The following is a 25010-nucleotide window of genomic DNA, read 5'->3' on the forward strand; positions in this document are numbered from 1 at the left end:
TCCCTGAAATTACTACTGTTCCAGATGTTCAACAGATATTTCTTAAGTTTATTGTCAGTGTTCCATTTTCAAATTAAACAAAAAAATGAACATAGTATCAAGTTTTTGAGACCAATCAATGGATAGGCTAAGAGTTAATATGAAACAACCTTAAATAAGTAGGCGTACATTAAAGTTTGTTTCAAGTACTTTTGTTTTTTTTTTTTTTTCCCACCCATGCCTAGTCAATCGGTTATGAAGTTCTTGGTAATTTTCCAGATGAAACCTATGAATTAAATATCTGTGAAAATTGAGGGAAGTGAACAGCTGAACTGGTCCATTCTGTCAGACTTTCCTTAGAGGGAGCTAATAAAGCTCTTAATCCTGACATGCTTTTAATAAAGCCTTTAACATCATGCCTGGCATACTCAAACAATCCTCTGCCTGCTCTCTGTAAGCTTAAGATTGGTTTGTGACATGATGAAGTATATGCAGTGACTTCTTCAGATGCTTTCTGGCCATAAAAATTTTAAGGCAGGAGATAAAAATACGGTCTTCTCTAGTTACAAAGTAGTTCGACACTTAACTCTGGCATTCCAAAAAAATTAAAGGATACTCTTAACAGTTATAGGAGATATCTTTTTTACTTTTTTTTTTGATAATTCAGGTGGGGTTGTGCTTCAGGCTTTGAAGGTCATAATTAAGGTTCAATGTAGACCTTTACTGGAAAAAATAGGTAATTAAAAAAAACTCCAGTTATCAGTATCAGCTTCCTTTTTCTTCTCAATTGCTGATTGCTTGGACTATAGAGAAATTAAATAGCATCTAGTTCTAGTTAACTGTTATTTCTTTTTCTAGGTGAAGTGAAATTAATTCAGAAGATCAGAGGTTTAGTTCAGTAAAAGTCTAGTGTAATTTATTAAATTGTTGCTAAAATCAAATTAGTTCATTTTACTGCAGTTTCTGCATTATATCATGTTTGTCATCCTCTGCAAAACAGAATTACCCTAAGTTAAAAAACCAGTGAACTAAACAAAGTTTCAAACTTTCTGTTATACTCTTAATCAAATAATCTTATATATTTCCTTCTTTCTTTCTTCAGTGTTAACTCATATTTCTTTAATACATCAGAAAAAATAGCTGCTATTGGTCACATTGTTATGTTATTGTGATTTTTTTTCTTGTTAAACTCAAACTTGCCCTTGGTTGCTAATTGGAAACTAGCTCATGGTCTAGATGTTTAACACAAATAACATAACTTTGCTTTCCTTTCTAACCCAACAGGCAAAATTATTGCACATTGTCTGAACACTGAAGTATATTTTATGTATTTGCACACAAATTCAATACTTTTCTATCAGAGAAATTAACAGGTTTTAGTCTTTGCAATTTGTGTTTTCATTTTAAAGTGAATGTTATACAGTGAAGTGGTAAAAGTGATAAAGTTGTATCACCAAGACTAGCACAGATATTTTCCATCAATTTTTTCTATTTTAGACGTTTGATTTGCCTTGAGTTTTCTTATTTATACATCAGTATTAAACACAGAAACCAAAGTGATTTCTGCTAATGTATTTCTGTCAGTGGGTTATTTTTTTGCATCATCTGTTGTTAATTTGGAATCTTCCTTTTGTTAACTCCCAGTATTACCAGCAGAGAGACATGAATTTGCTATTAAGGTTTAGCAGTTCCTCGAGAGTGATGAACAATCTGTGTGAACTCTGTTGGGTCACATTATGTCTTTAGAGACCAAAATGTTAATAGCCTCTTCTTTTAACCATTTTCTGTTCTGTTTGGTCAAGTTCGCAGTGTTTCAATGTGCTTATGCAATGGTCTCTGTTATGAATAACATTGAAGAGAAATCTCTAGAAGGTATTTATAAAAGTAAATAGTATTTAACTCAAGTCAGATAAAGACTAATGACTTTGTTCCCTCACTCTTCAAAAACCTGATAGTTTGAGGGTATTTTCTTCTTAGAAGCTTAAGGGTAACCCCAAAACCATCTAGAGATGCCACTAGCGCTATCTGTTAACCTGATAGTAAAAACCCTCACTGGTGAGAACAGGCTAGCTAGAGGAAAAATGTAGCCAGTGTGTCTAATGTGAGAATAAGAACAGTGACCCTTGGAAGGACAGTGTTCAGAAATGTGCCAGAAGTCACTGGACAGTTTCAGGTATGGTCTCAAATATTTGTGTGTTCTAGAGAAATATTAATTTGCATAAAAATTATATACATGGAAATGTTTTTATTTGGGGAAGACATAAATTTTCGGTTATGTTTTCAACCAAAAATTTTCATTTTCATTTTGGAACACTCTGTAGGTGGTCTGGAGGTTTTTTCAAGTATTTTAGAAGGCAGACCAAAGGCATAGTCAAGATGATTTCTACTAGTTGTTTTGTGTTCAAGAAAAATAATGTAGATAGGAAGGAGTAATATAATGTCTGGAAGTTCTTCAAAAATACCTATCTTTTTGTTCAGTAAAACTTCTTTTTTTTCTTTCCTATGGATTTGATTAAACACTGATGACTGTGAGCATCAATAAATGAGAAAAACATTAGTTTTGCAGCAACATGAAACTACTGAGAATATTATCTGATTAGTGGTGTCTCAAATATCACATAAAGAATACTAGTTAACAATAGTGTTTAAGATCACTTTGAATGGAAGATGACCAGAGAGACTGATTTGGTAACAACTGGACTTTGAACAGGATTTAGTTGAGTGGAAGTGCTGAAAACAATTTGCTGTGGAGCTGTGTAACACAGAGCCACATAGTTAGTGATGTCTTCCCACACGGAGGAAAGAAGGAAAGGAGTTGAAGATGACACCAAGATTGAACCCAGGAGTTTTGTGACTCTCAGGGAATGAATAATGGAGCTATTGACAGAGGCAGTGGGAAAAGGAAGAATTTGGATAAAGATAATAAACAACCACTTCAGCTCATGTTAATTGGTGCGTGCTCTGTTGACTTCATTCACAGCAATTGAGGATATGGACCACTAAGTTCAACTTTAATGAAAAGTTTGAGTTGTCAAAGAGCTTTCAAGATAAAGTCTAAGAAAAAAAAATAGGCAGAAATGAAAGATTGAGATTATAGGTACTGAATTCTTGGAAGTGGGCCTGTATCATCATCCACTGGGTTGTAGTGGCAACTTAGGGAAGATGAGTTAGCTATACAAAAGTCAAGAAGAAAGAAATGGAAAGAAAACTGGAAAAGAGAGAAGAAAAAATCTGCCAAAAGGACCAAAGCAAAGTTAAAACCAGACTGGAGCTTTGAAAAGTAAAGAATTTGGAAGCGTCCTGGTAGTGAGACTAACTACAAAAGGAAAGCATGCAAAACATATGAGGGGAAAATAAAAAATGAAGGTTGTTTTTACTCAGTTTAACAGAACACAGATCAACGTAATAATTATGTGAGGGAAACATAATGTAGAAAGTCACTGAAACATAATAAACATTTCTTGAAATAATTCCCATTATCATAAAGATATTAGGAAATGTAAAGGTTGTGTTTCCTTAATAGTGTATGTTTTTGACTCCACAGTTCAAATGTTCATGTGTCAGTGTCTTTTATGCTTTGTTACATTTTCTTAGATGCTGTACTACATGCTAAAATGCTAAAAAATTATTAATACTTTGGCATAACATTTAAATTATTGCATTTAGATGATGTACAAAAAAAACTAAATAGAGAGTAAGATTCTGAAACAAGTTATTTTTCTTTCGTCAGGTACTTTTCTTTCTTTCTTCCTACAAAAATATTGATCAGTAAGCAAATATGTGATATATAATTCATATAATATATATTCATTATATACTTTCTGAAAGCTTGTGAACATGACATTAAATTCTTCAGATTGGTTTTATTGTCCAAATAAATTCTTTAATTAAATTGAGCTCTTTTTTATTTAAAGCTGTCTTTTGGGGAGATATTGCCTTAGATGATGAAGACTTAAAAATCTTTCAAATTGACAGGACAATTGACCTTACGCAGCACTTCAACGAAAGACTTGGCCACAATACAGGTATGCTATTTGAAGCTTGTTTTAACTTATTTTTCCTGATAATTCTGCGTAGAAGGCAATCACTGTTTTAAATGTGGAAACTCAGTATAATGTTTTGGATAGCATTAGTTTACACTGAAAAATAATTTCATGTAAGGATTATAAATTTGATTTAGGGAAAGGAAAAGTGGAAATTTTAATTTTTATTCTGGCATTTCGTATTAAAAATATCTTGTTGTACTGAGGAGCAGATGCTGGTAGGAACCATAAGTCTTCTCTGCAGGTGGTCATGTAGGAAAGGAAACTGTACAAAGCTTTGATTTCATCACTGAAAGTTCCTGATAGCCGAGCCCAAACACCCTATGGAGAACATACGTGGTATCCTGGAAGCAAAAGCAGTGGCCTTGGATTATAACCCCTCCTTTTGCTCTTTTTTTCTTTTTTCGGTTTCACTCAGTTCTGTACCCAGATCTGGAAGCAGCGCTTGAACATCTCATCCTTCCTATAATTTGCCTTGTCTAAAAAGCAACTCTTTATCTGATATTTTAATATGTTTATTTACTCTTGTTAACATACAATGCATTAGCACCAGCAGCTGCAATCTGATTAACACAGGCAGCTGGATATTTAGACAGATAGATAAAGAGGTATTATGTGTGTTTGCAAGAGAGAGAAAACATAATCCATGTCTAAATGGATGCCTATCTAATGTCTAAAAATATTTATGCTTTCAGGATCTGATTTGTAAATTGATAACTGAGAATTTGTAAACTTTCATGTTCCGATACCACAAAAAGTCTGGAAAAATGCTGTTAGAGAATTTATAAATATGTAATTATATAATAAAATCTAAATATATAATTAAACAATTATTTTTTTATTAAGCTTGTTTTATATGTTCTTGAACTGAGATTCCACCTATTCCTGATAGGTGGAAATACATCTTTCAGACCAAAAAAGCAATTTTAAATTTAAGTTTTCAATATTGATATATTTAAAAATATTTTTACTCTTCCTAGGTAAATATTGTGATTAGACTATTTTGATGACAACTTGAAGATTTATTTTCTCTCCTTTTAAAGTCCATTTGTCTTTTCAAGGCAGGAACACCTTTAATTATTTCTGGAGCTAGACAGGATTTTAAAATGAGTTGGTGGTCCCCCTGCCCCCATTCCCCCAAACAGATAGTTTCATTTGCCTTTGAAGGTATATCAGGCACTAGTTTTGTTGACTGTGAATACAGTCAAGGGATTTCTTTGGCCTGATGACTGTCTTTTCTTCTTTTCTTCTTGCTTTTCTATTTCTCCTTTTTAACTGCAAAGTTATTATTTTTCCTTTTTTGTTCTTTTTTTTTGTTAACTGCCACAGAAAGAATATACATTACTAAACAGTTTTTAAAATATATTTAATATTCTATTATTTAGTTTTCCCTTCATTACATGCTTTATGATAGACACATTTTCTTTTCTTGTGCATGGCAGCCTAGTCAGGGTATTGAATGACCCTGTTGAGGATTACTAACATATTTGGATCAAATTTTCCTACCTTTGTTGCGCAAGAGGAGTCAATGCAATTGTGATGGTCAGTGGGACTAAACTTTGGAGAACAAAGTCTGCTGAAGTTAGAGACTTTACAATTGCTCTTGATGAATGCTCAACAGTCTTTATTGTTCTGAAAACAGCAGTGGAAAATTCAATTTTGCACTTCACATATGCAATTTTTTTCTAAATTTACAGCACTCTTGATGTGAAACTTGGAGTTTAGCCTGTTTTTACAAACTGCACAGCCTAGTGTTCTTTCCTTCTGCTAATTTCCAAAAGAGCAAATTGCCAGCAGCTAGCTAGTTGAAATTAGGTAGCAACTGGAAAAGGAATGTAAAATATCTGTAATATAGAAAACTAGATTCTACCTCAGTTACAGACACAATGGCAATTAATTGTAGGCTTGATTTCTGAGCACCCTTTGTTGCTGATCTTCACAAACTGAAGGTGACATCAGGTAGAAGGGTTAGGTACTTGGCTGTAAACCATCAAGATGGAGTTGTGGAGGCACAATGGTCATTGCAACTCTAATTGAAATCCTGATTCACATTATGTGACTGCTCCTTTTGGTGAGGATTATCTGCCTGGATTTGCAGGGTCAGATAATCTGTGGGCTTCTTACAGTATGGTTCAGTCATTTTGTTTTCATCCAAGCAAAATGCATAATCACTGTAAACAGAAACAATGGTAAAGCTGATAAAATTTTTATGAGTATATTGAGTTCAAAGTGCCAAAAGTATTTTCCTTCTCCTGCCTGAACTATGAGAGGATGCAGCAAATAAGTGTTTTCAAAACTTTTTTAGACTGTGTGACTTGTCAGGGCTGTATATTATTCCTATAAGCCAGCTTAGTTAGGAGAGATACATTTTCTTCTTTGCTTTTTCACCAAATGAAATATAAAGGCTGCAGCAAAACAAAAATGAGAGTTCATATTTTTTTCTTCTAGAAATGTAATAGTTTCTTTGAGTAAATAATGGATTCTCTGTTGTTTTTATTTCTGAGAGTTGATTCTTTTAAGGATTTTTCTAATATTCATTTGGCATCTTTAACTATATACCTTATTTTATAAGATGAACATTAACATGAGAGAAAATTACTTTAATGATGATCAGTGTTATATCCTCTGCCATATATGTTATAGTTACTATGGAACTTATTGGAAAGGAATGTGTTGAACTATTACCTCATCTATCTAAAATGTTTTTAAAAATTTAGAAAATTTTTCTCCAGGGAGCCAGGAACTATGTGACAGTGTAATCCAAATAATTAGGCACATTGTTATTCACTGAGCAACTGCACACTCACTTGCCTTTTACGGAATTTTCTCATCTGCTGTATGATTTTAAGTTGCTGTTTAATAACTATATTTTCTACATATATGTTGAAAGTTTTCATAGGAATTTTGGAAAAGTCTTTTTAGTGGAGTTGGTGGTGTCAATGATCTGTTTCTATCTTTTTACTTTTTCTATTGTAAAAGCCTTTAAAAAATTTTCTTGTTCTATAACAGATCATGAATTGTAAAATACAACCTACTGCAAACTTACACAAATGACAAAACTTTCTGAACAATTCTGAATGATGTAATGCACTAGTGCAGTGTTGTCGGTGTTCTTGCTTCTGGTTTGGCGGTGTTTGTAAAGGCAATTGCAGCCAGAAAAGGTGCCTATGTGAGGGGTGTATTTGGCAGTCTGCATGCAGTAAATCCAGAAATGTGTTTTATTTCTGTAAACGGCATGGTAAATGTTAAATAAACTACTTCATAACTTAGATTTTTGTTGATTGCTAAAATGACACAGACAGAAATATATACATATATGTCAATGTACACACAGACCTGTGACATCTTTCTTCAATATACACCAGCAAGTGATGTTTCAAAGCCTTTAGAATGCACTGGTATTTATTTGCATGTTGGTAAAGAAAAACAAATCTTTTATGGTAAAATCAGAAATATTGAGTTTGCATCTGTTTTATTGGGGCTTTTTGTTGGGGTTTTTTTGTTGTTGTTGTTGGTTTGGTTTTTTTGTTTTGTTTTATTTTGGTTGGTGGTTTGTTTTGTTTTTTTTTTTTTCTGATAAAACTTTGGCTGTTTGCTTTCCCTTTCCCCCCTCCCTTGAAATAAGAAAATTATGGCATGCATTCAGGACATTTCTGTGAGAGTAAGCCTTTTAGCTGTCAATCAATATGACTCTGAGGATGTCAAGGTCACCAGAAAGAAAAAAGCTCCAAATAATGATTAGATGATGTAATTGTCACAACTTGCCCGACTAACAAAGGCGTGTTGGCTTATGTTCATGGAATGCATATTAGAAAATTTTTCAGTTAGTAATGTGGGGTTTTTGCATTGTCAAAAATACTTGAAAATTTTTTATGCAAATCATTGAAGAATATTGAGCTTCCGTTAAATCGCACTGCAGATTTTATGGGGCATTTTCTAATCTCTCCAGGCTATATTGTTGCTGTAGGTTTAAGATTCCATGTTTTTAACTTTTGAAAATTCCTTTCTTTTTTTTTTTTTCTTTTTAAAGGTGGCTTTGGAGAGCATGGAATGTCAAAAAAACACGGTGCCCTCTATCAGCTTATAGAGAGGATAAGAAGATTTGGCTCTGGTATTTTCACTGTTTAAATTAGCAAGTTGCTTGATGTGATAGTGTATCATGAACATTAATGATGATAGCACTTTAACACTTTAAAGCCTTTCTTAATTGCTATTGGCATAAACAAATTATAAAATAAATAGTGAAAGACTAGTAATGAGGAGATTAGTTCTTTGTTACATTTGCTTAGAGTTCTACTTCCAGTATGAAATCTGGGAACTAAAATACTCAGTTTTAAATTTTGTATTAAAAACTTCTCTTTATGGTATGGCTGTGTTCACAGCTGTCGGCTCAACTAATATCAATACAAAGTCTTTTCATTGCAGGGAGGATATGGTGTATAGCTACTGATTTTGTTTGTTTCTTTTTCTCTGGATCTAGGTGGGGAATTCTGATAATTCATACTGTGTTTCAATTATTTATAGTGTGTTATGCTGAACAAGCACATTTTTATACTAATCATACTCTTGTCAGTATAAATGTAGTTAAATTCAGCAGGGCATAGAAGTTACTCACTGTATTTGATGCAAAGAGAAGTCATTTTAATACCATGAAACCTCAACTTCAAAAGGAAAATATGTAAAACTTCATTGTAATCACACCATATTTTTTCTAAATGTATCTTTCAAGGCTAACCAGAGCACAATGAGTGCCTTTCCAGATGTGTTTTGATACATAATCTTTATTCTTTATAAGAGAATTAAGTTTTTTGCATAAATTCTTGTTGTCTTTTGCATGCAATTTGCCATAAAGTTCTTACTTAGAAGGCACTGATACAAAGCATGTGGAAAGGTAAAACATTTATATAAAGATGTGAAGTGGTTCAGTAATGACTGCATATTAAGTGTAACCATAGTTTTTCTGTAAATGTCTGCCTGTGATGTAGACTTGTGTAATTCTTATTTACACACTTGTATAATTATAAGTTATTTGTTTTACCTGAGTGTTTTTGTTGGTGTATTGTTTTTGTTTTAAATCCTGGAATTTTCTTTATGATTCTTGATATAATTTGGTTCATGCAGATTTTTACAAAGGTAGGGGTTTTTTTGCTGTGAATCAAAGAGCTTTCTCCCTTGTGCTGGAGTTTCTTTGCTTTCTTCTTTTGCTGCTCTCTCAGCCCTGGTGCTATTCCAGGATTCCTTACCATGATCCCACCTGGAATCCTCCCTCATTCTGCCATAGTCAGTAACACTTAGGTGCAGCTGGCATCACAGGAGATTCTCACAGAGAGAAAAGTGTACTGTTCAATGAGGAGTAAGACTTCAATTGCTTTGAGTAGCATTTGTTGACCACCCTTTAAGGGATCCATTTTTGTTAGCTGTCCAGATCTGCATACTAACCTATAAATTGCTTCAGAAGAAGCACCTTTTCTGCTATGCAAGTCCTTGTCTAACTATCCTTATCCTTGTCTGTTGTCACTGTAGGTTTCAACTGATTTAGAAAGATTTGATCTGTAATGGCATGAATGGTGGTAATATTCTGAAAATGGTAGATATTTTTTCTTGTGAAGAAATTCAAGGCATGAGTAATACTTATCCATAAGGTTCCAAAAGTTATTTTATGAAAAATATATGGACTTCTTTCTGCTCCAGTGCTTTTTCCAGATTGTACAATAAAAATGAAAGGGATAGTGAATGCCTTGTAAGTCTGTCCAAAGTATTTTCTTCTTTACCAGAAAAATACCAATTCATTGAAAAAAACCTAAAACCATACTAAAGCCACAAAAAACCCACCCCAAACCTAAAACACAGCGTGATTTAAAAATTTTTTTTAGTAAATGAGAAAATTTAGATGGAGTTATGCAATGCACATTCCATTTGGTAAAGATATGTGCAAAATTCTTACTCTAGATATGTTTAAAAAATGAAGATTCAGACTCTTCATTTCAAGCCTTTCTCAGAAAACCAAGTAATGATAGACTGTCACATAACAGCAATGTCCTGCTTTTAAAGAACATACGGAAGTAATCTGAGTTTGACCTGCTAGAAAATAATTGTTCTTTTTTTCCTGTATGTGTGTGAACTCATTCAGTATTTTAATTATCATTACAGGTTTTGATCAAAATAATACATCTAAAGGAAAAACTGCTGTAAAATTCTCAGGGAAAAATGAGAAAAACAGATTTCCCAGAGCTGCTACATCACGAACAGAAAGAATATGGCCAGGGGGTGTCATTCCATATGTAATAGGAGGAAATTTCACTGGTAAGTTTATGCTTTGGATGAAAAGAGGAAATACAATATTTTTATTCCCCCCTCCCCCCTTCCCCACCCCGCCCCAAATTTTTAAGTGAAGTCATGCTATGGAAGTCAAAAGAAGAGTTTCTGTTGGAACAGTCTTGAAGTGTATGTGTTTTGAACATTTTAGTGATAATTAATTATTTTCAAAGGCAAGCTACATAATGAAGATGTATAACTGCATCCTAGAGAGAGACCACTATTTCTTTGCCTAATATTTGTTGTTGCACATTTGTTTCCAAGACTAAGTAACAGAATGGCAAGAAATGTCTTCTGTTTTTTTCTTTTTTTTTTTTTAACAGAGGATTTTTAGCACAAGAATATATCTAATTCAACTGGTGTGACATGTTCTGCTAAACTGCTTTCACTCAACAAACTGACTCAGATGTGTTTTGCCACCCCCTAGTTTAGTTTTCAGATGGATGCACACATGTTATATATGACAGTAGGAAAGACTGGTTACACTATATGTGGAATTCTTAACAGAAAACTGTAGGAAAACATTTAAAACATTTTTTTATCCTTGAAAAATGTAAATGGATCAACATCAATATGAATGTAAGAGATAATTTAAAACAAAAACGGAGCAAGAAAAGTAAAGAAAATGGGAAAAGTGTGTAATAACATCCCCTTTATTGTGCATGGTAATACAGGGAACCAAAAGAAACATGCAAATGCTCACACATTGTGTTTGTGTGAAGAAACCAGAGTAATGTCTTTCAAACTGACAGCTACAGTCAAGCTTCCAGTTTGCAAATTTACATAGTACTACACCAAATGTGACCTTTGCTTTAGGATTACCATCTTTTGAAATAATTACAGTCAACTAAATGAAAGCATACCAGATTAATCATTTTGCCTTTTTCGTAATGAAAGATAAATTCTAAAGCCTGGAAAATGTTGCTTAAAGATAAAAGAAAAGGGCAAGATGGTGTGGAATAACCTTTAAATTTTAGAATCTGGTGGGATTTGAACTTGCCATTTCTACAAACTTTGAGGTTTTGTTGTCTCTAAGTTTATTTTTTTTATTTAACCTGTACTGTAACCTGCAAGGTGAATGTATTTCTTTAGCAAATTCTTGCCAAATAATACCGGTTTTTGTGAATTTTCAGCTCAGAAGAAATACAGCTGTATTCTCAGATGGTGTCTCTATGTCAATAAACCTTGTGTTTTGTCAGGCAATGAAATTACATTGCTGTGCTCTCTGAAGTACTGTGTATACTAGCCATCTATGTTCTGTGCTGAGAGCTGGCCTGACTACACCTACATGTAGGGTATAGCTCTGATATTTTCTGAATGTGTTTCTCATTTTAAAACAAATATCTACTTGTGCTTAGCATTTAACCAAATTCTTAATCTCCCACTTTTGATGTATCATTTGTTCTCTGAAAGATTTTGATGCAAAAAAGGGGAGTTTGGTCCCTGTCAGGACAGTCTTACTTAAATCAAATATTTCGGCTGGTATGCTTATTTACGTGGTGGTCTCTAGAGTTGAAGACTGTAGGTTTGTTTTCTTTTTCTTTCTATCCGATATATAGCTAGGATCCAGGGTGCCTCAATTTTCAATTTTCTTTTTTTTTTTTCCCTTTCTCTTTCCCCTCCCTACCCTACCGCCAATGTGATTCACTTGATAATTTCATCTGGGAAGTTGCTTAGCAAATATGCTGATGCAAGCACATAAGCAACACTGTATTTCTTCTTCTGTCTTCCTCTGGTGTAACATAGTTGTGTTTCTTATTGCAGGTTTTATATTTACTAGAATGTGTCAGGCAGTATTAGTTCCCTTGCAGGCACATACAATATGACAAGATGATGGTCTGAGTATCTCTGTATTTGGAATCTGGCAGTACATGGAACTGCTGGGACATACAGTGCTTTATGATTCACCGAGTCCTTCCAGGACTATATTCCTAGTGTTGATTGTAAGGCGGAAGATTCAATTAGAAAAGTCTGTTTTTTCAGCACATACAATTATTCTTCCAGGCACCCAGCGCGCCATGTTCAAACAGGCCATGCGGCACTGGGAAAAGTACACGTGTGTTACATTTATTGAACGAAGTGATGAAGAGAGCTATATTGTATTTACATACAGACCATGTGGGTAAGTGTGTATGTATGGTAACAGATACTTCAACATTTGGCCATGTTTGTCAGCTTTGCAGTTATAAGGAAATATATACTTCACAGGAAAGTCAATAGATAGTTACTGCATTTAAATGATACACATATTCTGCCTGACTTTTAAGTTCATTGAAACTAGTGTGTGTAGTAACTTAGTGAAGTTACACCTCTTTTGTCTCTTTCTAGATAAAATGATCTTGCTATATATACATACATATGAGACTTTTGTTTGGCTTTCTGTCATGCTTCTAATATTTATATGTGTTGTTCTAAAGGTATTGCAGATTTATCACTTGTTTATTCTCAGCTTTCTCCATGTCATTGCTGATTTATGTGTGGACATCTATCCCATGTACTTTTTCTGGCTTAATTGTTAATTTTACTTTTAATGCTCATATTGCTAGACTGTCCTTGCCCTAAATTGTTTAACCACCAAATTCATGACCATTTTGCAAATGTCTTCTTCTAGGTCACTGATGTGTAAAAGTAAACAGAACAGACTTTATTACTCATAGGTGCAGCTTTCCATTAATCACCATGTTCCATCGTCAGATATTACTGCTCACAAATGCCTCAGTCAGTTATATTTGTCATTTATCCCACTCAGAATTCTTAATTTTGTATAGCAATCAGTGAACTTCCTGAGTGCATGATGTGTATTTCCCAAGAAGAGCACACACTACCTGTGGCATTCTTTACTTCTGACAGTCATGTCCTATTTGGGTTGTAGGGTCCCCACTGAACAGTTCTCTGCCTTACTGACTTACTGATCATTGAACCCTTTGCATGACTATTTTTGGATTTTAACAGATAGGGTAGTGAAGAGAAGTTCTACAACCTCCTTGCATTATAGAAATGATCTTGAGTGCATTTAAATTATAGCCCCTAAAATTACTTGTAGAATTATCTGTTTAAAGTACCCATGACATCCTTCTTAAGGCATAGGACAACATAATAAAACACACTTCCAGGCTATTTTAGAAAGGGATCACCTTTGACTCTGAAAGTCTTTGAGCTGCAGATCCCTGCAACTGGGGAGTTTATTCTGTGATTGCCCATGGTGTTCTTACCCCACTGTAGGTCAGTTGTAGACCTCTAGACCTCTGTTAGAAACAGGGCCAAATGACATAGACTTTTGTTCTGAGCCAGCATGGCTACTATTTTAGTTAACACAACTTAAGGTAGGATTCACCCATAAGATAGGTTTCAGGGATATTGACACACAGCTGGAAGGGAAACGGGAAACAGACAACAATCATGATGGTTCCCTTGTGCTCACAGAGGCAGAACGCAATGTAAATTTAAACAGAAGAGTGTGAGAGAGATAGGAGGTTTCAGTCACTTTAGGAAGAGAAGTATGGAGTTACCTGCTAAATGTAAATTCCACAACTTCAAAATACCTAAAGCCAAGTTACAGAAAATCTATTCAGCCAAAGTACTCTTCCTTAGAGTAGTTGATGGTTCATGAGATCAAATTGCTTTAGGGAGAAGGATGGATTTTAACCAGTTTTAACCAGAAGGTTGGAATATACATAGTATCTACCTCCAAAATCAACATTATCCTTTACCATTGAGGTTTTTTTATTGGTGGTTACTTTGCAAACTACAAATAATTTACAAAGGCTGTAACAAGTTTAAAAAAAAACCCAAAGAAGAATGTGGCTACAAACAGTCCATCAGTGATGAAACAAAACCAGGCCAAACAGAAGGGGCAGATAATTTTTTTTTTTTAATGTCCATAAGTCATTTCAGGAAGAGCCAGATAAATAGGAACCTATATTCTCTGGATAAGCAAAACCACTGTTCACCACCCACCAGCATACAGTGTTGATGCAGGACTTTCCATGTGAAGAGCCCAGACTAAACTGACACCAAACCAACTGAAAACAATTTCTGCTATATGGAAAGTTGCACTGAAACTAGTCTTGGTTCTTTCCCGTAGCACTCTGCTGTGTTGTTTTGTTAGCACATTGTATCATTATTGTTTGTAGTACCATGGTAGCTAACATTCACAGATGATGGAGACTTTATTGTACTTACCACTGTTGAAATTAAAAACTAAATGATAAACCCTGCCCCGAAGAGTGCACAGTCAAACCATAGCACACTTAATAAAACAAAGTGGATAGTCATATGTGTGGAAATTCAGGTGGCAGTATCTGCAGATGTCTCAGATGACAGCATTAGTACACTAGCAAGTGAAGTGTTGCTGAGCCTTTGTAAACATTAAGGATATTTTGGCGTTTAATGCATTACATCTTGAAACAGTTCATGGGAAGATCATCCCAGAAGGGTAGTGATGAAAAAAGCATATTTGAAATATAACAGCTGGTTATCAGAGATACAAGACTTCCTTAAAGTTGAGCGGTTACATTTTAGCAATGAAAAAGAGAGAAGTTTTGATTATCATAGACCCATAGGACTGCAAGAGATCTCAGAAAAAACATTTAATGTAATCTTAAAACAGAAACAGATATACCTAAGTAATTCCTTGTCTAACTTGTTTCCAAAAACCTGCAAAAATGAATATTTCACAGTCTGCTAGGACTTGTATTGCTTCAGCATTCTTGATATAAGAAATGTAGGAAGTTGAGAGCAGTATTTGTAGTCATATCTAAGCCGTATATTTCTTACTGCAATTGAAGTACATTAACTTTTTGTCCTGCTCATTGTGGCCATAGAAAAGAAATTATTTCTTTTCCTTTCTGAAGGAATCTGTTACAGGATGTGAGACTGTCAGTAAGTTCATCCTCAGTTCTATTTTTTTTTCAGTCCAGAAAATACCTAGTTAATTTAATCTTTCCTGATAATATTTTCTAGCCTTTGATCACACTGGTTTGCTCTTTGAAACTCTTTTTAACTAATCTACATCTTTCCTGAAATATAGGACCCCAAAACTAGGGCTGGTTTGTCCAGATGAATCATAACTTCTGCTGAGCCAGTGCGAGAGCCAATTCATATGTCTTGTAGTCTCTCCTTCCACTTAAGTACCTAAGCATGATGCCTCCCTGTTTCTCAACAGCTGCCACATTCAGTGTATGGTCCATTGAGATGTGACTCTGAATAAGTGTTAGAGCTCTTTTCACAGCACTGCCATCCTATCATTCATTCTAGTGTGTACCATGTTTTGCCCATCTTAGTACACCAAATAGTTCCATATTTATGTTTCCAGATCTCTCCTATAATCTCTTAAAATTGCTATGAGTTCCAGGCTTGTTTTAGTGGTATTTAGCAGTCTTTTCTCAGACTGTAGTTGTAAAAGCATCTTCTCTATCGAAACTTCTTATAATATTCCAACAACCTTTATATCCCTCCTTGGCATCAGAATAGTCTAATTTGCTTATGGACAGCTTGTTTGGAAAAATGTCAAAAACTTTACAACTGGATCCCTCCTTCCCATGAGAATAATTTAATCTGCTGAAGTTTTAAGCTGTAATTATTTGTCATCATGCCTTGTTTATTTAACCTGAGTTTGATAACTCTTAATTTTTGAAATATAGTTTCATAGTACACCTGAATCCCTATCCCAATACTTTGAAATTTTGTAATTACTGATAGTCATTTGTGCCCATGAGCCCCAGCTTTGAGAATAATAGTTTAAGATAATGTCTGTGATTCTTCTACCAAACAAGTATCTATTACATCAAATATTTATGCACCTAGTTGATTAGGGCAAATAAAACTCTAACTGGTAACAGATTTAAGATACTCTTTGTTCTCTGCCCTTAACACTTCTTCCTATAAATTGGAAGTGCCTCAAGACACAGTCAGTATCCTTCTCTGTATGCAAAGCCAAAAAATAGTCAGCAAACTAGGATGGCTCCAAGTCACATGCACTTGATAAATACTACTGAGTACAAAATCAAGCTTCTTTTTATATAGTAAGACAAAAAAAAAATAAAAGAAAAACAATTAGTCATATTTTTCTGGTAGCTCAGCATGCCTTTGATCTCAATTTGTGGCAATTTCTGTTCTCCCCTAGAAGACTTAAGCACTTTTTAATGACAAAATTCCAATCACTATTGTATCTTCTTGTATATATATTTCACAAATCTATCTGAGATACAGGAAAATCAAATCCCTTTGATATGCTTCCCCAGACATTGTAGACTATACAGCTTCTGAATGTTTTAACCTCTTTTGACCTTGCTGTGCCTTATCTAGAAAATCCACTGTGAAGGCTGGAAGGGCACACCTACATGGGGAGAGCCCTTCCCAAATCTTCGTTCACAAAGTCTGGCCATACATATATTATATGTATGTATGTATGGCCAAACTTTGCGAACGAAGATTTGGGAAGGGCTTTCCCCATGTGTGGGTGTTCCCTTCGAGCCTGCGCAGTGGATTTTTTAGGTGAGGCACGGTGTGCACAGAACTGGCCCCACCGTTTAAGTCCTAAGGTCCATCTGCCATGGCCGAGCGAGCTTGGACAGTGACAGTGAAGTCCTCAGGACTGTCAAAGCACCCGGTACTAACCGGGGCTGACCCTGCTGAGCATCCGAGATCTGATGGGATCGGATGGCAGGGAGCCATTTATATATTATATATATTATATAGACACATAGTATATAGTAAATTAAATAGGCATTGCAGGCAAGTTTTTAAAGTTGATAAAACAGGTAAATTCATTGCCTGAGGTGCACTTCTCCAGCATTCTTTAGCTAAAAAATGTTATAAGAGGTGCTCAGTAACTTCTATAAAATGAGAAGAAATCAGAGTTGTGCTAAATAATCTGTGCATTGGGGAGGATTGAATCATGCTCTCTGGTGTTGATTAACCCTGGCAGCTGGCACTTGTCCTGCCCACAGCAACTGGTATAGCTTCCCTGCTGTCTGTGATGTGGCCATGCAGGAGAGGTGTGAGCAAGGGGGAGGTGACTGGTTGCCATAGTGTAAAGCACAGTGCATTAACTCTGTGAGGGATGGTTTATGTTAATACACTGGGATGGGCAGTTAGCTGAGGAATGGACTGTGTTGGCTGTTTGTTATGGTATTGGGGTGAACGTCTCCATTGAGCAGGTAAAGAAGCAGTAGCTGCTTTTGCCATCACAACAGGTCCTCTTAGGGCAGTTAATCAGAACATTTAGTAGCCATGATTGTATCTTGATCCCTGACGAAAAGAAAATTAATCAAGCCAGGTCATAGCCAATATCTTCTTTGTATAGATGGAGTTATATTTGTGATTGAAAGAAGTGTAATCACCAAACTAAAAAACACTCCCTGAGTGAGATTTCATTTGGGAATTTTGTGAAACTCTTTTACTTCCTTTCTGCAACATAGGTGATTCTATACAGTTTTAGTATGCTTATGAAATTCTGCAGTTTTTCATCTACCACTTCATACAGTCAATGCTGGGGCAAGATGATGATGTGATCTACGATGATTTTTATATCATCACATTCTCAAGAGTTCAAGCTTTTTTTTTAAAAAAGTGCAACATTGACCCTACCTGATTCTTATTAATTTAAGAGCATTTTTGACAGTACTTGTGAAATAGTATTACATAAAAGAATAAGTATGTTTTTCCAGTCATTTCACTTTGTCATTTGTTTCTCATTGCTCACCATCATTGGTCAGCTAGACTGACTAAATGGAATTACATTCATAAATAGTTACTGTCTCGAACTGCTGTCTGGTGCAATAAAGATTAGAGATGAGCTTTAAAAGCTGACAGTTGATTCAATTTAAGGGGTGTGACAAATGTTCATACAGCACAGAGATGCCTTTCTCCTTTGCCAAACAGACCTGGGGTCAAAACCATAATATTGCAAATTAATTTACTACATTGATTTTTGTAATTTTAGTTTTCCTTATTCTTAGTGCAGTTGTTGAAGTGATCAAAATCTTGTAGCTTAATTGGATAAATCTGGTGTGCTTGACATGACACTCAACCTAGCAAATCCTAATGATCCTCTATAAATGTGCACTGCTGCTGTTATTTTAAGGCTTGTGTTAATTTTAATTTTCCTTGACATGTAAAGAAACATTCAATACATTTCTTTACATTTTCCGGGAAGTACTTGACATCTGTCAAGTAACCACTGTAAGGGAATTATCATATTCCTCTGGCTGCTTATTTTTAGGAGCAGGTTAGCATTGAAAAAAATAACTCCCAACATAATGGTGTTTAGATGTATAGTGTTAGACAACCTATGTAAAAGATCTCAGTTCATTTTTTTCTTCTGAAAAGAAAATATCTTTCAAATGTGTCAGATGAGGTAGTCTCATAAGCACATTTGATAATGCACAACTTTTCTTGTTTTTTTACTACTGTAATAGTAAAGTGTTAAATTATTTTGGCAAACACCTAAAAATTATTCTGATTCACCTAATATGGTGATGTGCTTTCATAGAATATCAATTACCTTATCTGATTGATTCTTGAGATTTTTACCATGGCTTCTTGTAGACTGCCAAGGCAAATGCCTCATCTCAGTCCTTACTTCAAAGTGTTGAATACTCTGTGTAGTTTGGTCACCACAATATAAAAAAGGCATTGAGCTGTGTGTCCAGAGGAGGGCCACAAGGATGGTGAAGGGCCTTGAGGGGAAGCCATGTGAGGAGCAACTGAGGGCACTGGGGCCATTCAGCCTGGAGGAGAGTGAGGGAAGACCTCATTGCAGTCTGCAACTTCAACTGTTCTCTTCTCTGTAGTGACCTGAGGCAATGGCCTGAAGTTGTGTCAGGGGAGGTTTAAGTTGGATATTAGAAAAAGATTATTCACTGAGAGGGTGGTTGAGCATTGGAACAGGATGCCCAGGGAAGATGTCACAGCACCAAACCTGATAGAGTTCAAGAAGCTCTTGGGTTTTACTCTCAGGCACATGGTGTGACTCTTGGGTCCTGTGCAGGGCCATGAGTTGGACCCAGCGATCCTTGTGGATCCCTTCCAACTCAGCGTGATCTGTCATTCTGTGAAAGAAAGATAAGGAACAGTGTTTTCTATAAGATTTGTTATCTGAGACCTATTGGGAATGGGAAATTCTATGAGGATAGAAGGTCTTTAATGACTTTTAAAATGAATGAACGTTTCTGAGAATGAAGAGTTACTTCAAGTTCTACTACCTTTGGATCAAAGTACAATGTGTACTTTAGCATTCCCTCTCTAAGCTGATGGGACAGTAAATAACACTGTGTGGCAGGTTTAAAAAATACCCCATCAAAACCATAAAAAAGACCCAAAAGCTTCTTAAGGATTGAAACACTTTTCTCTCCAGAGTGAGTATGAGTGAAGGAGTGGGTATATGAACTATGGTAACTTTCTTATTGCACAAGTGAAGCACATTCAAATAGTTGAGTGACTAGTGAAAGACAAAAAACTGTGTAAAAATGATAGTGAAAATATTAATTAGTGTTTAATTATGTTTACATATTCAATTGCAGCCATAATGTTCTACAAGCATGCAGTCTGAAAAAATATGTTAAAGAAAAGACATGTCAGATGCAAGGGTAAAATCTGTACAATCATGAGACGAAATGGTTTAACTGCTCCAAAATTTTTATTTTAATCTTAATTTTTATCACCCTATTGTATTTTTTGAGCACACCTTAAAACAGTTTTCCCATTACTATTTTTTATATAAGTATTTGTAATAACATTTCTATGTAATATTGTAAATCATAATTTTATGTTAATACTGTTTATATAGAGGGAGGGAAGTACACAGCACAATACACATCTGTTCTGTATTTCCTTTTACTGTGATGTGGGACAGTAGTACGTAATCTTGCAACATTGATGGTGACACAGAATTGTATCAGGGAGTCTAATTGCCATTGTTTGGTTTATCTGCCTTGAAAAGAGCTATTAAGGGAAAACACGTTAAGGAATAAATGAAACTTGATATTGCTTAACTCCAGCTGAAGTATTGAGCATAATTCAGTGCTTTGACCTAAAAAGGTGTTTCATACCTATCCTTGGAAATATCTAAAACAGGAAGAAAAGAGTTAACTCACATGGAGGGTAGGAATGCTTGAGAAGCAGTTGAGATAGTGAAGAATGATTGTCCTGTGGAGAATAATTTTTCCTAAGAGTATTTTCCTGATACAACTTTCCTAGGCAATTGTATTATTATTTTCCTCTGTAAAGTAATTTGTGCGGCCTTTATAATTTTAAGATATTAGTATCATTTTTATATATACATATATCCTTGATTTTAACTATTACTGTGAAACCAATATATGTTTACTAAGAACAGATATTGTAAGCTAAAATGCTATGGCTCTACTTCTCCAACACTCATATTTTAAAATTTTATTTCTATTAGACACTAGTAAAAATCAATGAAGACCAAGCAAGATTACAAAACCTTTAAAGGTGAAACAAGCAAATGTTACCTGCAGAATTTAATCTGCTATTAGTATTGTTCTTGCAGCTGCTCTTCCTTTATTGCCCAAGGAGGCATCTGAAGGATAGGACAATTCTCCACACTAGCACTGACCTCCTCAAGGACCAAATATATCCTGTTATGTAAATGTTGCATCAGAAAGGATGTTTTCATAGAAAAAAAGGGGGACAAGGGAAAGAGTGGAGGCCATCTGGTCCATAGAATTCCATTCCACCTGACAGACTGCAGAATACACAGAGAGGAGGTGGGAAATCAGGCTTCTATTAGAGAATATAATGCTTCGCTGGCTTGAAATATTGAAGATCTTCAGAGGTGTGAGCGAATCAGTTTATGAAATCTAAAACTATGCTCCATTTTGTATAATTTGCTTTATTATTCTTTCTCTCCTTTTGCTGCCATAGTCAGCAGACTTCTAAGGAAAAAGGAGGCATCTCAGAAAAATTCTGGTGGTATGAATGCTTAAAAGGGCATCTCTGTTCCATAAATTTACATTGGAAACTTTATAATGGAAGTGCAGCGGAATGAAACATGAGCAGTTGCAGAGCAGGTTTAGGGGGGGTTTTGGGTTATGTTGGTTTTTTCCTTGTGAAAATACAACCATCTGTGACTCGTATGAGATTTGTATTACAAAAAAACAGGAGTGTGAGAAAAAAACAGTTCACAGATATCCAGAGCGTTCAACCTCTTGATACACTGTTGTTGAAAATGATATTGCATATCACCCACAGCCAGAGAAATAAAAAAATAGAAGGGATTGCCTAGCAGCATCTTAAGATTCCACATTGCATTCAGGACATCTTCCTTCTGTATTTTCAACTGCATTCTAAATGGGTCACTTAATGGATGAATTATTTGACTTGTATAATTTCTGCACCTTTTATAGGTGGATACCATGAAGTAGGGTGATGTTTCAGATAAAAATAAACAGACACAAAGCAGAAATATGGCACAGAAATAACATTGTCTTTACTTATTCTTTCTACTTTCTTCTGCATACCTCTTCAGTGTGCCAGGGCAAGAAAGTAGTGAGATGCATGCTTGAGATAGTACTTCCAGTCAACTTCATTTTTATTGATTCTTTTAGATGACAAGAAGCTTCTGTGTCATACTGCAACAGACTGTCACAATAGTGACAATTCAGTTGATTATAGCCAACATTTTTTAAGAATACCTTGAATAATAATAAAAATAACCCCATTCATGTGTCCCTTATTAGGTGTTTTAAATAAGTTGTTCTTGAACAAGATCTAGGGTTTGTGAGACTGCCAAAATTGCGTTGTGCATTATTTTTCTGAATCTTTATATAATAATTTCGGAAATTTGAACTGAATGTGCTATGTAGCTTGTAGGGATATGTATGAAAACTTTCATGTTGTTTGTATTTTATTTACAGGTGCTGTTCTTATGTGGGTCGAAGGGGAAATGGTCCTCAGGCTATATCTATTGGCAAGAACTGTGATAAATTCGGCATAGTTGTCCACGAGTTGGGTCATGTGATAGGTTTTTGGCATGAACATACACGACCAGACCGTGATGACCATGTCACCATCATTAGAGAAAATATCCAGCCTGGTGAGATAATTATGATAAGTATTTTTTTGGGGAAAAATTGTCTGGTGTTTCCTTCATTTGCCCAACTCTGTTAAAACTGAATGCTGAATAGAAATGAACATTTATGCCTGCTGTTCCTCTTAGTTTCACTGATCTAAAGTTGATTCACAAATATAATCAATTAAAATATATCTTCCAAAAATGTGGCCTAGTAGCAAGCCACTAAATAGAAGACTAGAAGGAGCAAAATATTAATCATGCTCAAAAGCTTTGAAGGAATCCATGGCTCTTAAGGCCCTTTAAAAGTCATGTTTCTGTGCTTGAGAAAGGACATTTCTTTTGTAGTTTTTACTGAATGATAAGTAGAAATATATCAGTAGCTTTTAGCTGCCCAAGAGCCTTAGATCTGGGAGGTAAGCTGAGGACTTTGAATGTGTGATAGACAGGCACAGTTCCCACAGTTTACACATTACTCACTTCGCTCTCTACAAGCTTGCAGTTGTAGCCAGTGACCTTGGTGTTGCTGGGACAAAGCATCTGGAACCTGAGAACTTTAAACTGTGACTGTCATGTCTTGGTCACTCTACCTGTTGTGCCCTCACTTTTGTTAGGTAGGCAAGATGTGAGGGAACTAGGTGTGTTTTTTTTTTTTTTTTTGCAATGTTCATAAATGTGTATGGTTTTTGAAAAACACTGATTTTGACTTACAGGAATTATCTGCTCAAAAAGGGGTGAAATCAAAAATTGTCCAGTGATACCTTTGGATTATTTATTTGTTTCTATAGAAAATATTTTAAAACAAAATAGATATGAGATGCACTGGAATAAATGAATGAATTTGAGATGCCACTTCATCCAGGACTTGGAAGGAGACTGTAAGCTGATACACACTCCCATAAGCTTTCGAAGTCCTGAAAGGGCATGCACATTTGAGTTTTCTTCCTGTTCTCTCTGTTATTGACTTGTAGATGCCATAAATGCTCTTCCTCTTTTCCTTTTCTGTGATGGAGAAAATCAGCTGTAGTGCCATCCTCAGCCTCTTGTTTTCTCTTTCTGTTGTCTCTCCAGTTTCTGACTGAAATCACTTCTGGTGTTGCATTAGCTTGAGGGTCATTGAATGGAGTCAGGAAGTCATAACCACTGAGATATTTGGGGGTTTTTACATTATGCAAAATATGTTGGTTAATAAAGTTGCTGCAATTTGTTTTTGCAACACTCCAATTGGAATATGAACTGGAGTAAGGGATGCTTTGTATCTCTAATACACTGATTAGGACAAAGAACTCACACTCTGTAATTGTGATCTAAGTATAATTCTTTTGTTTCTCTTCTGCTTTTGTTAAATTGCAACAGCTGGCTCTTGAAAATTTGACTCTGTAATGTCTGTATTACATGGATGCTCAGAGTATAGCCTTTGCTGAAGTAGTCTCCAGTATCCAGTTAGACCCTTAGTATCCAGTCTAATGAGTCTACAGTGAGGAGAGTTCTCCTGGAGTCTTTGCTGTCAAAATGATTTTATTTTGGAATTAAGAATCATACCATCAATTTTTATAGATTCTATATGAAGTGCAACGTGATGTGTGGGACCTTTATGTGTTAACTGAATGAGATTACTCCTTCTAAATGCCAAATATAGCAATTTGATGTGTGTTTCATAAGGTTAAGAGGGCATAATAAAGTCACACAGGTACTTCCAAATGGCAAAGATTTATGAATGTCAGTGAGTAATTAGGTTAGGATCTTTGTTGTTTTTCTTTCTCTGTTTGGTTTTTATCTCTACAGAAAAATATATTAAAGACTCTCTAATTATCAATCATTTGTAGGTCAGGAATATAATTTTTTGAAGATGGAGCCTGGAGAGGTGAACTCCCTTGGGGAACCATATGACTTTGACAGCATTATGCACTATGCCAGGAACACCTTCTCAAGGTTGGAGTCTCAGGTTATACCTTTTGACTTTTAATTCTATTCCTCCCTGTGAATGCTAAGAACCATGCTTTTTGAAGTATTTTGGAATCACTTTTAATGTTCTTCACAATATAGTATTCTTGCAGTAGTCAAAACACAACTCGTTTAAGTCAAAACAATTTAATTATATTTTCTAACACATTTGATTTCTGTTCAGTTTCAAAGCAGCCAGTTCAGCTTACTTCTGTTTTTTAGATTTTCAGACAAGATAATCTGGCAATATAATTTTATATAATACTCCCTTTCTTTCTATGTCCACAAAAATTTAAATTTAGAAAAATCAAATAATTGAAACAGTAAAGAATGTTCATTGTAGCATGATCTGTTCTCTAAAAGAGAAATCTTCTTTGATGCTAATTTTTCATAACTATGGATTATGCAGTTAGAATACATTGTGGTATTCAGACATCTACCACACAAGCCACAGCCTTTGCTAAAGACTGCAGTCAACCATTTCTAACAGAGTCTGCAGCCTCCTCTGTTGTTTGTACAGATTGTTACCTCTCATCATAACATTATAATAAAGAGTTCTACTTGTTTTGCTCTGTCCTGTTGCAGGCTGATTCATTGTCAACTCCATAGTAACTAACATGGGGCTCTCCCTGAAATGCTGTAGGGTTGTGGAGAGCTGTACAATGAGCTGTTTCCATAGGACAGCCCTGTTT

At 35.1% G+C, this 25010-nt stretch overlaps 1 protein-coding gene across 4 annotated transcripts in view; it reads left to right on the forward strand.

The window, feature by feature from the left end:
- Window positions 1–25010, forward strand: part of TLL1 (tolloid like 1) — a 127119-nt gene that overhangs the window by 53423 nt on the left and 48686 nt on the right. For 2 of the 4 annotated variants that reach the window (XM_071556206.1, XM_071556208.1), the window contains exons 2-7: window positions 3894–4004; window positions 8053–8133; window positions 10173–10325; window positions 12342–12459; window positions 22220–22398; window positions 24201–24306. In XM_071556206.1, coding sequence (XP_071412307.1) covers window positions 3894–4004; window positions 8053–8133; window positions 10173–10325; window positions 12342–12459; window positions 22220–22398; window positions 24201–24306 — 748 coding nt within the window. Of the gene's footprint in view, window positions 1–3893; window positions 4005–8052; window positions 8134–10172; window positions 10326–12341; window positions 12460–22219; window positions 22399–24200; window positions 24320–25010 lie in introns of those variants that run through there. The other 2 variants (XM_071556205.1, XM_071556209.1) reach the window with 2 other exon arrangements.

Source organism: Pithys albifrons, chromosome 5 (assembly GCF_047495875.1).
Source record: "Pithys albifrons albifrons isolate INPA30051 chromosome 5, PitAlb_v1, whole genome shotgun sequence".
NCBI classification, from domain to species: domain Eukaryota; kingdom Metazoa; phylum Chordata; class Aves; order Passeriformes; family Thamnophilidae; genus Pithys; species Pithys albifrons.